The sequence below is a fragment of the Rhopalosiphum maidis genome, chromosome 4 (genome assembly GCF_003676215.2).
Source record: "Rhopalosiphum maidis isolate BTI-1 chromosome 4, ASM367621v3, whole genome shotgun sequence".
NCBI lineage: Eukaryota > Metazoa > Arthropoda > Insecta > Hemiptera > Aphididae > Rhopalosiphum > Rhopalosiphum maidis.
In genome coordinates this window covers 29723680-29741847 of record NC_040880.1, presented here as the reverse complement: position 1 = coordinate 29741847, position 18168 = coordinate 29723680, and the positions used below count along the sequence as shown (strand labels likewise).

Below are 18168 nucleotides of genomic sequence, written 5' to 3'. Positions count from 1 at the left end.
CATTTGAAATTCAAATGCTTATAAAAAGTTAAATTGGGTCATTAATATTTTTAAAAAGTTACAGTAGTATCCAAAAATTTACGATGAATGCTACAATACGCAAAGTAATTTATCCAGTGAAAAATATTATCGACCTCTTATAGAATTTAGGTATTTAAACTAAAAAAATATCAAATATCTTTAAATTCTGGGGAGTCGTTTAAATATTTGCTAGGGTAGGGCATAATAATGACTGGTACTAAAACTACAAAAGTTTTAAGTACATATAAAAAAAAGGCGCTTGCTAGGTAACCCAACTCTCATTTAACATATTTTTTTAATAGTTATTAAATAAATATAATTATAATTAATATAATAATAATAAATACAATTATTAATAGTTTATTTTTTTAATTATAACACAAACTGTATCCACTTTTGTTAACATATTACTTATTAAAACATAACTAATCTTAAATCACATCAATTATAGACCTGCAAGGGCCATACATTTATGGCTCAGCCCGGTCCTGTCCAATCCAGAATATTTTCGGAGAAAAAGCCTATGCCTGGTCCAAAAATAAATAATATATCTAAGCTCTTAAAAAAAAAATCCGTTTCGGTCTGAGATTTATTTTTAGCCCTAGAACATTATAATTCATAATATTCAACTATATAACAAAAATTTGTTTGTAAGTAACAGTAGCTCGTGTACAACAATGTCATTATATTCGTTATTTATGATTATTTCAACGTCGAACTATAAACTTTTGATTTTAATTTTAAATAATGATTATTTGTCATACAAAAAAAAAAACCAAAAAATCTCCAAGCGAAATGTAAAAAATCCTTAAAAAGCCCGATTCAACCTTGGTTTAAGTCCGGCCCGGCCCGAAAAGTTCTACCAACAAAAAACTCCGATTTAACCCTTTTTTTAAGGCTCGAACGGCTCGGTCTTAGCAGGTCTTTAGTACGTACGTACGTATAAATTATATTATGATATACCACAGACTTCTATATTATACAATACATAATATATTCTATAATGACTAGAACAGTCAGTAAAATTATTGTAGAAAATCCGGTTCATTTATACTCGGCCCATTTGGCTACTTTAGAATCTGGGGTCGTGCATATTCCTACCACGGTGGTAGTACCACCCCCAAATGACGCATTTGCTTAAAATTTCGCAAAAAGCTAAAATATCTTGAAAATTTGTGCTATAGAAAATAATAAAATTAATGAAAAATAACCCATTAAAATTGTTTTTCAAAAAGCTTTTTTCTTTAAAAATGTATAATAACTTAAAAATCAGTGGACCTTTATCAACCATGTCATTTTGTGCCTATTTAGTTTAATTGAATAATATTGTGTTTAATGAAAGGACATCATATCTGCATGTATTGTCTTTGTATCACATTTAACATAGCAACTTTGTTAGTTATAATATTAGGGTAAATTTACCTATTATACAACTTAAAGGTAATGATAGGTGATGTAGGGTATCTCATGGGATATTTTATATAGCTATAACTTACTTCAAAAAGTCAATGAGATTCCTTAAATAATATTTTTATCAATCTTATTTTTAAGATTTATAATAAGTAAATTGATTCTAAAATTAAATGCTTAAAACAAATTCTGCCAAATGCAAATATATTAAGTTGTACATAAGATAGAGACAACACGTGCAGATAAGATGACCTCTTAATAACAAAAATAAAATTACAAGTTCTTATTAATAAATATAATTTTAAATTTCTTTCTTTGTTCTATGTATGATTTTAATTAGTAATCAAACTCAAATAAAGAATGTTATTAAACTGCATATTATATGTTTAGATATAATAACTTAAATGAATAGTTATGTAAGCAATTTAGAGATTGTAATACATATTAATGAAAAATAAAAACAACATCACACACTGAAGATCAAATATTAAAATTATTATTTTATTTTATAGCTAAATTTAGCAAACAGTGGTAGATGATCAGATGGAGATACTCTGTTTGGCATAGTTATTATTGGCTGACATTCGGCAACATTTGGAAGCTTCATTAGTGTTCTCAGTTTTAAGTTGTTATTGCTATAACCATTCATTAATTAAATTAATTGTTTTAAATGTATTGCTAATATTAAATCTAAGGATAATGCATATCTTAAATGCATTACTATCTTACGTGTAAAATATGTAATCTACAATGGTCCATCGGTCATGATATGTAGAACAGCTATTATTGTTATTATACACAGAAGAAAACTTTAGGTTATGATACACATTTCCAGTTCCAAATCTAAAAACAATTTTTCATTAAAATTAAATAAAACCTGTATTACAATTTACAAATTTGTAACAATTGAAATATTAAATTTAAATACTTGAATTCTGACAAAGATGATGATAATAGTTGTTCATTTTTTCTTTCACTATGATGTAGCTGAAATTTGTCAAAAAAAATATTATTCAAATAAATAAATAATATAATAATACATTTTTAGTAGAGAAGAGATGATTAATTTATTTTTTAAATAATATATTTAAATTACCTTTGAATAAAGACCGTCATTAATTTGTCGTTTATGATTATTTTTTTTTCTTAATTCTAAAATATCTGAATGTTGACTATATTCAGTGATGCCTAAACTCTTTGGAATAAGTTCATTCCCCATGTCACATCTTCCACTTTGACTGTTTTGGGACCAAAGGGTTGGTTTTTGTAAATTACTATAATATAGAGCACCATTGATTAAAAAATCATACACAGCAGTATTAGGTTCCAAATTAAAATCCCCAGTTAATATTATTGGATGGTATTCAGGAATATTATGATCACCAACTCTATAAAAGTAATTAAAAAATATATAATGATTACCATTTATCAGAATACAATTAATAAACAGTGAGAATTTATATTATGATTTTTACCCTTTATATGAAACACGCTCAATTTCAGCTAGTAATAAATGAACTTGTGCCAACTTAATATCATGTCTTTTTTTGTTGTATAAAATATGTGTAGTTGAAATAATTATACTTTCTTCGTCATATTGCCGAGGTGACAATCTCAATACAATACCAACATTGTCTCGATCTAATACATCTATTCCTGGTTGGTTGTATTCTACAGTTACCTTTTCTTTTAATGTAAACTTGTTTGTTCTGTAGTAAATTGCACATCCGTCAGAATGAAAATGAGTACGTTTTTTATAGACACCATTATATCCTAAATATTAATAATAAAATTTTATAAATTGTTATATTTAACATATTTTTTTTTTTTTTTATACTAGATGATATACCTAAATCTGATAATTTCTTAAAGAACCAATTCAAATGAGATTCTTGAACTTCTTGAAAACAAATTATCTGAAAAAAAAATATTTTATATAATTTATATATATTTTTTATTACACTAAGTATACATTTAATTTTGTTAATAAATGGTAAAAACATACATTTAGATAGGTATATATTGTTTTTGTAATATAAATACATAATATAGTTGATTTGAGATTATTACCAATTAATGTTTACAGTTTTAGATTTTATATTTTTTGAAAAGAAACTTAAATACTTGATATGCTTGACCCATAAAATATAAATTATAACAGCCTAATTACCACAACAACTTTTTGAGAAGAAGTGGTGTCATTCAAATTATTTGTAAAGGGTAAAATCTACAATTTAGTCTTTGCGTATAATTTTTAAATTTTTATAAGTAATTAAAAATTATTTAATTATTTCTATTAGTATATTTTAAAAAGAAAATGTACCCTCACATGTTCTTTGTTTTAATGTAGAACATAACAAATCTTACATTGAGATTTAATTATTTTATATTATTATTATTTAATATTAAAGTGAATTGATCTATTATCAAATTCAAAGGTAAGAAAGTAATTTAAGACCTCCTGTAATCTTATTTCAATATTTAAATTTACAAGAAAAATCTGAGTATTTTATAATAAACAAAATATTTATATTTTTAAAATATTCATAACTTGTCATTAAAAATTTAAATGTCAAAAGAAACTTATATAGGGCCCAAAATAATATTTTTACCTTTAAATGTTGTAATAACAGGTTAATTAAAAATAACATTAAAATTCATAGAATAAAATAGATTTTTCTGAACATAAAATGGCTATATTTAGAACAGAGAAAACCTATTTTGGTACAAAGTTGTATTAAGAAGTTAGGGACTTTTTTAACCATATATTCAAAGCAACAAAATATAATATAAATTTATTTAAATGTTTGTCACTATTTAACTTATCTACTTATTATTTATAACTATGCACATTATGAAATTTATAAAATTGTATTAATAATAATGTATACAGAAAGAGTTCAGTAACAGAAAAATTAACCATAAATAACTAATATATTTATAAAGATACAAGGTATGGTTAAGTGATTGTTATCTTTGCCACTAATAAGAGTACCAGTGCATTGTCAATGTCAATATACATATGTCACGTAATTATTAAATATTTAAATATTTAGCATATTAACTTAGAACAAAAATTTAAAACTACATCCTTTAACTAAAAAATAATACATACATCTGCATTAAATTGTTTAATTTCATTTAACAAAAGTTGCCTTCGATAGTTCCATTCCAACACACTCACATCTGACCAATCATATAAAAATGCATTTTTTTCTAGTAACTCTTGAGCCAGTATATTATATGATAATAAACTAAAATTAAAAGACTTGTATTTGGCTGAAAATAAAAATATATTAAATAGTAATTATTTTATTATTGTAAACATATTTTTACTTCTGTAATTTATCCCATAGTTTTTATGTAAAAATATTTATAATCCTCGTGTAAATCTGTTAAAACTATTGTAAATTATCTACATATCCATAGATATGGATAGCCAATGGCTAGGAATGTCTTATTTGGATTACAATAATAAAAATAATACTTATTGTAATAACTTACTATGATTATGGTAGTGCACAAAAGGTCTAACATAATTCATGTAATCCTTCATGTTGAAACCTGAAAATTGTTTATTTCTAAATGAGAGATAGTAGATGAATGTTTTCAAAAACAACAGAAACTTACTGCATGGCTGTTGTGGAAAGACAGCAGGCAAAATTAACAATTGGACATAAACGACACAACAGACATATTTTATTAAATTTGTTGGTAATATTAATATACATAAAAATAACAAGAATAACATAAATATTATAACAAAAATACTTGAACTAGTTAAGGACACAGCACACTTCAATAGAAATTTAAGAGTATAGTTAAATTAACAGTAACTATTATAGTTTGGTTTAATGAACATAGAACATATCAAAAATGTAATTAATATAAAAGTATAACTTTAGTTAGTACTTAGTACAAAGAATGTCTGAATCTGCATTATAGAATAAATAAAAAATTTAGGATTACCGATTAGCTATCTATCCATTGGCCATGTGATAGCAATAAAAACTGATAAAACGTTAAAAACCCATGTATGATAAACTCATATCTTACTCTATGGATAAACTATAGACCTATTAACTACTAGAGGATGCTAAACCCGCATGTGTCACAGAATAAATTAAAAAAAAATTTCATTTACTCTGTGCATGTGTTGTCTTTGTCTTACAAATGTAAAACATTACAAATACTGTTTTACGCGGGAAAGAACCAAGACTTCCGTTAAACTTAGAAACGAAATTTTTACCACATAAAACCAGATAATAATATAATAATATTATCTATGCACAAAAATGAAAACTTTGGCTGTGAAATATCGTTATTCGTTTTTATTTTTTCGATATCAGAACTACAAAAAAAGTTATTCAAGTTTGAAAAACACAAAAGTAATGAATTTTGAACAATAAGAACTTTTTTCATATAAGTGATTTATCAAAAAAATTAAAATTATATTTCACAAATAATATTCTCAACTACCTATATTATAATAATATATTAATTTGGAATCTTTTAACTATCACTTTAGACATAGAACAATTTGTTCATGAGTGATTCTATCTCACGTAAAACAGTTTTTGCTATATTTTATATTTTTAAAACTTCTACACATGCGGCCATGTGGGTGTAACGTTCTATATGTATTAAACCATGGTCCATGATTCAATTATTTAATTATTATCATAACTCATAAGATAAATCAATGTATAAATACTATTTTTATACTGATGCTTATTGTTATTGCTCGTACATTTGGTAGTAAACGACAAGACAATAGCACCTAATTGACCTAATTATAGAATTCTAGTACTATTTTATTATTTATTGTGCGATTTGATGTTATCGAAAATTCATCCCAAACATTAGAGCCAAGAGGAACGTAAAATTTTAAGCAAATATACCTATACTATACATTTTTAGAATGTAATTAGTGAACAATTTAATGGTTTAACTTATATGAAGTTTTGATATAATATACATATGAAGATGTTCCAGCTTTTCACCGGAATCATTCATTCGGGGTTTGGATGTTGAGTGTTAAAAGAAAATTTGGATTATTGAATTCGGTTGTTTCAGGTTAATGAACTTTCCTGCAGGTTACGATTAAATGTAAATTTATTTGGGTTAATTACGGTTAATTCGGGTGTTAAAAGAACCCATATTTTATATCAATTAACATGAGATTTTTTATGCGAATTTCATAATATGGTAATGTTTTTTTTTTTAAGGAAATATAATAAAACAAAACATATATACTTACCATTAGGCATTAATCAGTAATTTTTCTACTGATATGGCTGTTATTTTTATTTTGTTTCGAATTAACCCAAATATTAATTTTGGTTTCTGGTTTTGGGTGTATATTTTTGAATTTTTCAATCGGGTGTTGTATAATACGGGTTTGGTTTTTACAATTTATTCAGGTTAATTCGGATTTTGGGTTACGTTCGGGTGCAAAGCTAATCATGAAGGTTAAGACTTAAAAATGGTAGACCAATAATGTATACAATAATACGTAATATTTAAATACTTATCAAAGAATCCATGAAAACGTGTTCCGATAGAAATGGCGTACCAATAAACTCATGGGGATGATAAATATGTAATTATGTGTCCGTAATTTACCGATCGTAAATGTATATTACTTTATATATTAATTATCTACCGATTTTAAAATAATAAATTTTTTTCAGGACTAAATTTACTCGCGCTAGATAAATAATTAAATACACCTAAGTTTAGATGATATTTTGTCAAAAAAAAAAAAAAATAAAAAAAATACGAAAAATGATTGTGAGCAGAGATGGTCTATGAGATTATATATTTTTAAGGACATTTTGATTCCAATATTAGCGATATTTTATAATGAATAATGATGCATAATTTTTGTTTTTTCGTCTGCCGTAACCTTAAGACTAAGAAGCAGTAAAACTACTTCAATTTTCAATTTTAAACTTTAGAAGAAGATTGCTATTCGAAAACTAATTGGTTCTTTTACACTTCTTTGGCAGGAAAATCAAAAGTAAAAAAATTTTAATTTTAATATTTTCTAAAAAATATTAATCATAAAAACTTTAAACATTACATTATTATTTAAATTATTTGTCTCTAATTTTCTGTACACATTGTACCTAATTTTTAAAATATTTACAACATTAATCTAAAATTTTGAGCTCTGTTTCAACTTTTAACTTTTAGTTATAAACTTATAAATCAAGATTCCTCATAAGTTTAACTTTTAGTAAAATACACACAAGCGCATTTTTTAATTAGTGTTTAAATTTATAATTTTTATCAAAATCATTAAAAACAAGAAAATTTGGAAATTGCAAACTTTAATGTAGCTAAAATTTGAAAATCAAATATAAGGTTTTTCATAAGTTTCTTTTACAATAGTTAAAAAAATATACATATATGTAAAAATACTAGTTACACAGAGACAATAGACACGTCTTGACAGGGCCGGCGAAAGTTATGGGCAACCTGAGCGACTGCCCAGGGCGTCAGCATGGAAAGGGCGCCAAACTGAAAATTATTTTTATTTAATTTATCTTTTAATACGCATTAACAATATATACAATTTGAAATATTCTAATTTCGTTTTAATTGAAGATGCAATTGTCTCATATTTGCAGGGGTGGACTGGCCCGTTACAATAATAGATTAAAATAAATGGCTTGATAATATTTTATAAATTAAAAATATATAGTATATGAAAAAGAATAAAAATATAATGCATAAATAGGTATTACCTTATCAGCTCGTGTGATTTTAAGTATTATATTTATCGATAATATTATAAAATTATTATGAAGAGATCTATATACTGTTAAAATTCATAATCAGGTGATGGATAGAATAGTTGAAAGTATGAATTTAAGATTTGTGAACAATAGTCCATTATACATGGATTTATCGCTTCTATGCCCAGTCAACTTCAATAGTTTTTAAACATGGTTTATCAAAAACATCCTTGAAAGCTCTCTCTAAAAATGTAATCCGATTTACACTCAATGATAATTTTGGAAGAATTTCATCAAAAATTAAGAAAAAAATTAGTAAGTTTCATAGATGCAATTTGGAGTGACTTGGGGGGCTTAGTCTCCTAAGTTGTATTTAAGCCCTCCTAATTTTTTAAATATATTCATTCTTAAATCCATGATAAAATGTACCTAATAAAAAAAAAATGATCAATTTAAGAAAAAAAATTGTATTATGGGTTTTTTAGCCATCTCGAAAGTCAGTGTACAAATATGTTGTATAATGAGACAATAAGTAATTCAATGTTACATCGTACATCGTCGAAATGCTCGATGCCCGTATAATAGCTTGAGTGTAGATAATTTGTTATCATAATAGTAATATGAGTATAAAATATGTTATAATCGCATATTAGCTATTTATTAGCAACGCTAGGAAGTGCTGTTATTTAATCGAAGGAATAATAAAGACTTTTGAGTCATTACGGGCGGAAACTGAATTTCAGAAAATCTGGAATAATATCATTGACTTTGCTGAGTCTAATAACTCTAATAATCTAGATCTTCTCACTACCGGTAAATATTTCATATAATAATAATATATTAAATGTACACATGACTTCGTTCAGAAATGTTGGTCGCAAAAAGCTGCCTTATATGTACAAAGTTTAATTTTGATTTAGATGAAGTAAAATCAGTTGTAGCTTTAAAAGTATATTCAAATTTATATACTTTTTTATCTTTGTCACTCACTATACTTATTTCTTCAAGTACACGTGAAAGGTCTTTTTCAGCCATGAGGAAGATAAAAAATTGGTTACGCACATCTATGCATCAAGATAGGTTTTCAAACGCTTCTGTAATATATATAGAAAAGGACATGTATTGTAGTAATAAGATATATTAAATAAATTTGCTATGCCTAATCACTCTAATCACCGTTTGCAATTATAAGATTTAATACTATGTTTATGTTATTTTTTTAGAGGGGGTGCGGGGGCGGAGCTCCTGCAGATTTTTGTGTATTATATACATTTAGCCCCCCCAATTTGGTTGTCCAAATTGCGCCTATGGTAAGTTTTGGTAATAATTGGGATAACTTAAAAAAAATCAGTTGAATATGAATATAATTTTGAAAATTTCGATTCAGAAGATGAATATACCAAGAAATTGAAGAAACTGCCGGATTAAATATGACCTGTAAAACATGCGAAAATTGTGCTTGTTGCTGTTTAAAGTTATTAGTCAAATACAATAATTTGTATAGTAATGCCTTTACAAATTTATCATTTATCTTTGGCTTAGAGTTATCTTTTAACACTACAAGACGGTCTTGAAGTAACATTTAACGATGACGAAATTATTTTTTTAAAACGATTATTATGATTAAAAAAAAATTTTTCATAGGTTAAACTTTTTCTCATTTTATACATTTTAAGTACCTATTTATTATTTTATTTTATTTTATTATCCTTATAATTTACTATACACAACACAATTTTTAAAATATTGGATTTTTATTGGTAGAACCATAAAATACTAACATGTACGACGTAGGTACCTACTGACTACTATCTACTAACTACTTTATAGCTTATACTGTATTGTTAGTGTGTTACTCTATACATATATGACCTACTCAGTACTCACATACTGTCAACTATAGAGTATATTAGACTATATACGTGAACGATAGGTTTAGACATAGAAAATAGATATAAATTTAGGTATAGGTCTATAAACTAATTAATTGAATTATCAAGTAGATATACTCATTATAAAGTCCATATCGATCAATGTTGCTCTTTAGTTAGGTACTGACTTTTTTTAAACTTAGATCTTATGCAGGGTTGACGGTTGTTAAAAATAACAACGGTTGTCGATCTTATGCTGTATAAAAGTAAGCCAAAATTATTATTTTAAGTGATAACAACTGCAACACGGCGTAGCCTGTGAAAGTAGGTAAGTATTAACTATTAAGATATTTACAATCAAATTACATATCTGATACTTGATACTTGATAGGTGAAAACATTGAAAATAATAGTACTTTCATTAGTGGCATTAGCTTCAACTTCTAAAAGCTCTATACTTTTTACTCTGTAATTATATTCTGAGCTATGAAATATAAGCTACTATAGACTGCACTTAGTGCACTTTGCAGATTGTTATTTTTTAAACATATAAGTAGCTTAGCTCATTTAAATAATTTTAATTTCATAAGTAATCTCGGCGCTCTAGTTTGCACTTACATGTTCGATGAATATTTTTATTTTATAACATATAAAATTAGAATAGTAATAGGTAATCGGTTAATATCTTAGTATCTCCCATATATTTTTATATTTTTATTCCAAACAATTATCAGGACCAAATATTGAAAACGAATTATATGTTAAATATTTTAATTTGCACTTTGCAACAAGATCGCTGGAAATTTGATCCACTTTTTCTCAGACTTTTAACTTTCATAATATTATGAATTTATAAAATGTAACATGTATAATACTAGAGTCCGACGGCATATTTTAAATATCCGAATAGTACCTTCAAGACGTCTAAATTCCCCCACATGACAGCGGTCTGTCTAAGACGGCTTGACAATTGACACTCAACGACTCAACTGACGATTACTCAGTCAGCAAAAGCGATCGATGACATTTCAAAGTTCGTCGTCGCTCTTTAAAAGTCGTATCAGCATCACTGCTACCACTCATCAATGATTAATAACCTTAAGTTTAGATTATACATTTCACGTGACGAATGACGATGATGTACCTTCCGGATCCCATTTCCTATTTCTCGGCACGACATAATCAGCCGCGGAGCGCGGGCGGTTCGTGGACCCAACAGCAGGCAACATGGCGGACCGCTCGAGCACGAATATGTAACTTGGCAGTCAGCACTCGTCGACGACGGCGATTGCTATTGCTTTCGACTCTCGCCACTCTCGGGCCTCGGCTAATCAATTCCGGCGGCCTATCGGCGGCAACTCGTGAACCGCATACCGGGAGCAGCACAGCGGCGTCGGTGGGGAGCGACGGTGCTGACGGCTGTGGGTGCGGTTGCGGGTTGTGGGAGGGGGTGAGGTCCAGAGCTCCCAGTGCTTTATTAAAGATTATTTATGTGTCGTCGTTCCTGTCCCGTCTGTTTGTCCGTCCGTGCGTGCGTGTGCTTGTGCGTTCTTCGCTCCGAGTGAAAACATAACAATAACAAACGAGACGTCGTGTACTCGTTGTTCTCGAGTGCCGATCGAGCTACTCGATTGCGTTTAATGATGGCTCCGCGAACGAAAATCTATGTACACGGGCCAACATCGACCGCGGTGGATCTGCGCTGATAACGCCGCCGAGTGTGTGTATCGTGTGAGTGTGTTTGTTTGCTGCGTATTACGGTCCGGGTCCGCGAACCGACAATGGAAGAGACCAAAGTTATCTATCACATCGATGACGAGGACACGCCGTACCTCGTCAAGTTGCCGATTGCGGCTGACAAGGTTACGTTGGCCGATTTCAAAAACGTCCTCAATCGTCCCAACTACAAGTTTTTCTTCAAGTCTATGGACGACGACTTTGGGTCAGTGATAAGGACCAACTGTGTTATTATTGTTTTGCTAGTCGTTTGTTGAGTGCTGACGGCGACAATTGTATAATATTGTATTATATATTTATATCGCTACTCTTCAATTCACAACTTCTCCTTCATTATAATTCATTGTTGATATACCCACCCCACGGACTAGTTGTCAATACTCTGACAACAATTGTACTCCGTATCTTGACTTTGGGGAAATTATATTTATATTTATTTATTTATATCTAGTATTTGAACAACTGTACTAGCCACAACAGTCTATCGACGATTAGGATTAGGAGGGTCCCATTCCTAATTTGTTTTATGAAAAAATTTTACATTTTTTTTTTTTTTACTTAGGTTCTCCAACCTTATCACCATAACTGGGCACAAACTAGTTAGAAAGTTACTTTTAAAGTAAAAATTCTTACTAGTGCTAACTTAATCAGTTATTTTTAATTAAAAAAAAACTTTTTAACTTAACAAATTAGTTTTATAGCTTAAAATAATCAATAACTAAGTAAAGAACTAGTTATTTTTTTACTACAAAAATATTAATACCCCATAAAATGTAAAACTACTGAGTGCCAACTGGATAATAATTAATAACTAATATATACACAGTACTTGATAATAGATTGATACATTTCTTATAATATTATTTGCTATCAATCACTTATATTGTAATGCATGGTTTAAATCACAGCTATATATTATATATATTGATGTATAAAATATTTAGTTATTACCTAAATATTCATGTAATAAAGTAAAAAAAATAATTTTTTTTTCATTAAAATAACTTTGAACTTCTATTCTAACTTAAATAATTATTTTTACCAACTAACTTCTAAGCAAGTTACTAAGTTAGATATTTAAAAAAAAAAAATAAGAAATTAATTTATATTCTAATTTAGTTTTTACGTTATCATAACTATCCATTTGATAAAAAAATTGTTACTGCCCAGTTTTACTTATTAAAAGTAATTAAGTAGTACTGAGTTATATAAAATATCATAAAGAGCTTTAGCTATTGAGATAATTGCAGTCTTGTTAAGAATACTTTTCAAATGTATTCAGAATATATATTTAAGTACTTGGTGTCATTTGTATTTAAAATACGCCCTTTTAAAAGTATTTGAATATAAATACAAATACTTAAACAAATATTTTTTGCTTAGTTCAATAAATTGTATATTAATACATTTATTTTTATTAATAATTAACATTATTTGTAAATAGATAGGTATTCAAACTTATTTCTAAATATTTGAGTTAATAAATATAATACTTTAATTATTAAAGTTTAATAGGTACAAGATATTAGATTAGTACTTTTACAGTATTTGTCACTAAGCCATAACTAAAAAAAATTTCTGGTTGTTCCAACCGATTTTAAATATTGGTAATTGGAATTTGGAGTAAAACAACTGAATGAATAAATTATTTAGTATTCTAGAACAAAAAATACAAATAAAATGAAGTTTTAATTATTTCAAAAATACATTGGTTGAAAAGTATTTAAAATACAAAATAGGAATTTAAATATAAGTATTCGAATATTTAACAAGACTGTATTATTGGATTACAATTTTATTTTTATAGTTTTAGTTATACCACCATGAATGCATAATATATAATTATTCGTGGGTTGTCCACTATTATTCTTAATTTAGAATTATACTTAAATTATTTCATATTATTTCTTATTATTAAGTCTTTAAAATTGAAATTATTTGTTTTTCACACAATTTATTTAATTTACTAGTTCTTAACTATTGTTTATTGAAACTAAATATTTACTGACTTTTTTTTAAATTATGTTTCAGAGTGGTCAAAGAAGAAATTGTTGAAGATGATTCTCCATTGCCATGCTTTAACGGTCGTGTTGTTTCATGGGTAGGTTTATATTTAATTTCATTATTTATTGTTTATTTTTTTATTTTTTATTTTAGGTACCCTTAGTTATAATTTATGTATTTTAATTTACATACAAATATATTAATCTAGTATTTAAAATTATTATTTCATATTTCATTTCAGTTGGTTGCTGCAGAAGGTAGTAATATCTCTGATGGAACATCGCAAGGCACCGATTCTGGTCATCATACACATAGGACACAAGGCGATAATCAGTTAGTATAAATTAAAATTTTGCACTTCTCATGTTTATGTTATATTTTTTATATTTTACAAAAAAATGTATGTAATGCTATTAACCATCACTAATAAATTATGTAATGAAATAAAAATATACTTATATATATGTTAATAACTATTTTTTTTTTTTGTTAGTTACCTATTACAAATTACAATTTATTTAAATTAATCTTTGTATGTGATTATTAGAGCTGGTAAAGCAGTATCTAGAATACATCAAGAAGATATCGGAACATGTACTGATACAGAATCATCAATATCAAGTTCAATACGTCCTGGACATCATCACATGTCCCGTGAAAATCATCATCGTCTAGCAAATCCAAAGTTTCTTAAATATAATGGGTTAGGTATGAATGGCCATCCCAAACAACACAGACCGTATGGTTCATCTTCTATGCTGAGTTCTGAGTTAGAAACAACAAGCTTTTTAGAATCTGACGAGGATGATGCTTCAAGTCGAATTACCACAACAACAGGACGTGCTACTAACATTTCAAGTGGTAAATTATCATTATTTTTATATTCTACAATAATTTTATAATTATAAAAAAAATATTTTTTTTATTAAAGTGCACTCATTATTTCAAAAATTATTTATGTTTTTTAAATAAAATATTGAATCTTGGACATTTATTTGGTTATAAATTATTATATAATATAATTATTTAAAGTTAAAATGAGCATAGTAGAAATGTTAATTTTATTACTCTATTCTAAACATTAAATATTTATTAATATCTATTATCATTGATTATTCTTCTTCTAAAATTAAATTTTATTAAATTTTGTTTTGGGATATTAAATTCAAAATATATATTGTCATTTATAAAAGTAAAAAACATAAATGATGAAAGAAAAACATTCTATTTGTGGCAACTTCGTGTAAACAAAATATTCTCAAATAAGTCATTACATAATGTAGTACTTTTTATGTTAAATAACCTATCCAGTATAACAATAATTTTTCATTTTTATCTTAACATATTTAATACCCCAAAGGTGATGAAACACATATGGATTTTAAAATACAATATACATACAAAAAATTAAGTATATTATATTATAAATATAAATTCTTCAATAAAAATTTGATTTTAAGTATTTTCATAAAATTAATTAATTTAAAGTAGTAAAAAAACTAAAACATGAAAAAATAGTATTTTTTTTTAATTTTTCTTTTAAAGTGTTGATCTTATTTTCATAATTATTTTTTCTTACAGAATGGCAGCGTTTAGCGGGTAGTGGTCGTCGCCGAACTCAACAACGGCGCAAACGCCACCAAAGACCTGCTGGTCCAGGAGGAATGTGCCGTACATCTTCATTTTCATCAGTTACTGATTCTAGCATGTCATTAAATATAATTACTGTGACTTTAAATATGGATTCTGTTAATTTTTTGGGAATATCGATTGTTGGACAAAGTAATAATGGCGGAGATGGTGGCATTTATGTAGGATCTATCATGAAAGGGTAATATTTTAAAATTGTTAATTAATTAATATTTACTATTTTCTTAAATTTAAAGTGGTAAACAGAAAAAAGACATAAAAAAGTCTGAAAACTAATTATATGATATTAATTATTAATCCACAATAAAAAGTTTTATTTTAATTTTAGTGGTGCAGTAGCTTTGGATGGTAGAATTGAACCTGGTGATATGATATTACAAGTTAATGATATCAATTTTGAAAATATGTCAAATGATCAAGCTGTTCGTGTTTTAAGAGATGTGGTGCAAACTCCTGGGTAAATAAATTATACTAGTACATTATATTTGTAATATAATAAAATTAATTTGTACTTTGATTTAGGCCAATTAAATTAGTTGTGGCAAAATGTTGGGATCCAAATCCAAAATCATATTTCACTATTCCTCGAACTGAACCGGTTCGACCTATTGATCCTGGTGCATGGGTAGCTCATACTGCTGCAATGAGAGGTATAATATTATACTATATTGTTTAGTCTTAAAGGCATTTCATTGATTTATAATTTTAGGCGAAACTTATCCTTTACGACCACCATCTGTATCAACAGTTACATCTACTAGTTCTTCTCTAGTGTCAACCATGGCAGAGACAGAAAGTGTGTTAATGATTTTATCATTGTTTTTTATTTTAATTATAGTTAAAAATAGATTAATGTTTTCTTCTTTTTTTTTTTACAGTAAATGCTGTTTCAACTAGTGCATTCAAAGATCTTCAGTTGGACGTTCGTACTACTGATATGCTAAGTATTGTTAGAGCCATGGCTAGACTTGATTCAGGTTTAGAGATCAGAGATAGAATGTGGCTCAAAATTGTTATTCCTAACTCTTTCATTGGTTAGTAAAGTTATATAATATTAAATAATATTGTTTAGTTAACTCGATAAAAAATATTTTATTTTAGGTGTTGATGTAGTTGAATGGTTAGAAACACATGTCGATGGATTTCAGGATCGCAGAGAAGCAAGAAAATATGCATCACACATGCTCAAAGCTGGTTACATCAAACATACTGTTAATAAAACCACATTTTCTGAACAATGTTATTACGTATTTGGTGACTTACTCTCTGCAGGTATGTTTTTACTATAGATATTTTATCATTGATTAAATTCTGTAGTAATAAATTAAATGTATAATATAGGTATGGACCAAATAAAAATAGAAGGTGAACCAACTGATAATGTAGGTGTTACTAGTCGAGGTGCCTGGGATATGCCATATTCAGGAACTTTTAATCCAAATTCTTCGCCAATGCCATTTAATTACCCAGGTGAACCTCCACGTTATTTGTTTGACAAAGATGAAAGTGGTTCAGGTAATTTTTTATTTTACCTAATAATTGTATTATGATTAATTTATTCCCTCTATTTAATATTAACGATAATACATTTAATTTTTTATTTTTATAGGTGGTAGTAGATCTGGTTCAGATGTAATGAAACAAAATATGATAGGGTTAGCCATGAGTGACCACAGTGGCGGCACAGCTCAACAGAATTCAGTTGCCGCCCCATCAACTGTAGATAAGTCTAGTGGCTCTGAAAAATCTCAAGTGATGGCTCCACCAAATGTACCTACTGACCTTTCAGCTAGTCAACAATCATTCCGTATGGCAATGGGAAATCCTTGTGAGTTCTTTGTAGACGTAATGTAAATTATGATTATTAAGGCAGCAAACAATTTATGTTGAAGATACATGATGTATAATATACACTAGTTTCAATGTTCTATTCACATTTCTTCTTCATGTTTAAAAAAAAATAATAATAATAACTAAACATATTATTTCCTCATTAGAAACGTATGAGAAATAAATTGGTATTATTTATTATTGCCATGTTCAAGTTATATATTTTTTTTTTTTTTATATATATAATCTAATTTAATCTAGACAATTTTTATGTTTAATAAATTGAAAATTAATTTTCTTGATAAATTTCATTATGTATTTTTTGTAGACTAAAGTTTTTAATGAATTCAATTGATTTTTTTTTTTAGATCTGTTTAATTGTATTTTATTTTTATTATGTTTATTTTTTGTAACAAAAACATAATTGAATTATTCTTATAGATAAACCATAAGTGACAATTTTAACACCTTTGTTTTTAAATATTTCAAAATTTCAATAGTGTACGGCCTATTAAATCAAGAAATAATTGAACATTTAGTAATTGATTCTTTTAGATAACATTGTAAGGCACCACAATAAGTAGATATCTATGACCTATGATATACATTTTTTAAATGATTAAAATTAATTATCTTCACTATGATAGTTGATTAATATTTAAAAAATTGATTTGGTTTGGTATTATAATTTATAAGTATTTATAATTTTAAGAAGATAATTCAGAATATATTGTATTTTCATAATTAGTCACATAAACTAAAATTTGTCATTTATGGAATTTCATTAAAAAGAGTAGAAGCGGTCTTTTTTCTTGTTAAAATTAACAATTTTTGTTTTAATGTATTGATTGACCCAATGATAGGGTACGAATTCTATGTAAATAAATTTGAATTTGTCAAAA

General features: G+C 26.9%; 2 protein-coding genes across 5 annotated transcripts; one reads left to right on the top strand and one right to left on the bottom strand.

Moving 5' to 3' along the window:
• Positions 1–1905: 1905 nt before the first annotated feature.
• Positions 1906–11358, bottom strand: LOC113550459 (protein angel homolog 2). 4 transcript variants are annotated; one of them, XM_026952311.1, is made up of 10 exons: positions 11190–11358; positions 5062–5068; positions 4936–5012; positions 4547–4710; positions 3281–3347; positions 2907–3204; positions 2528–2819; positions 2360–2418; positions 2161–2274; positions 1906–2066 (listed from the first exon to the last, which is right to left on the bottom strand). In XM_026952311.1, the coding sequence occupies exons 1-10, from the start codon at positions 11272–11274 to the stop codon at positions 1928–1930; spliced, it is 1302 nt and encodes a 433-aa protein (XP_026808112.1). In that variant the 5' UTR covers positions 11275–11358; the 3' UTR covers positions 1906–1927. The 4 variants fall into 4 exon arrangements, with proteins under 4 accessions (XP_026808112.1, XP_026808119.1, XP_026808094.1 ...); XM_026952318.1 differs by having other exon boundaries at positions 4936–4995; positions 11190–11353; XM_026952293.1 differs by lacking the exon at positions 11190–11358 and having other exon boundaries at positions 4936–4995; positions 5062–5741.
• A 468-nt stretch (positions 11359–11826) lies between these two features.
• On the top strand, positions 11827–17513 carry LOC113550450 (segment polarity protein dishevelled homolog DVL-3). Its single transcript, XM_026952281.1, has 12 exons — positions 11827–11987; positions 13814–13883; positions 14028–14119; positions 14334–14647; positions 15368–15617; positions 15765–15893; positions 15959–16086; positions 16146–16232; positions 16315–16470; positions 16538–16708; positions 16778–16951; positions 17046–17513. The coding sequence occupies exons 1-12, from the start codon at positions 11827–11829 to the stop codon at positions 17288–17290; spliced, it is 1977 nt and encodes a 658-aa protein (XP_026808082.1). The 3' UTR covers positions 17291–17513.
• Positions 17514–18168: the final 655 nt, after the last annotated feature.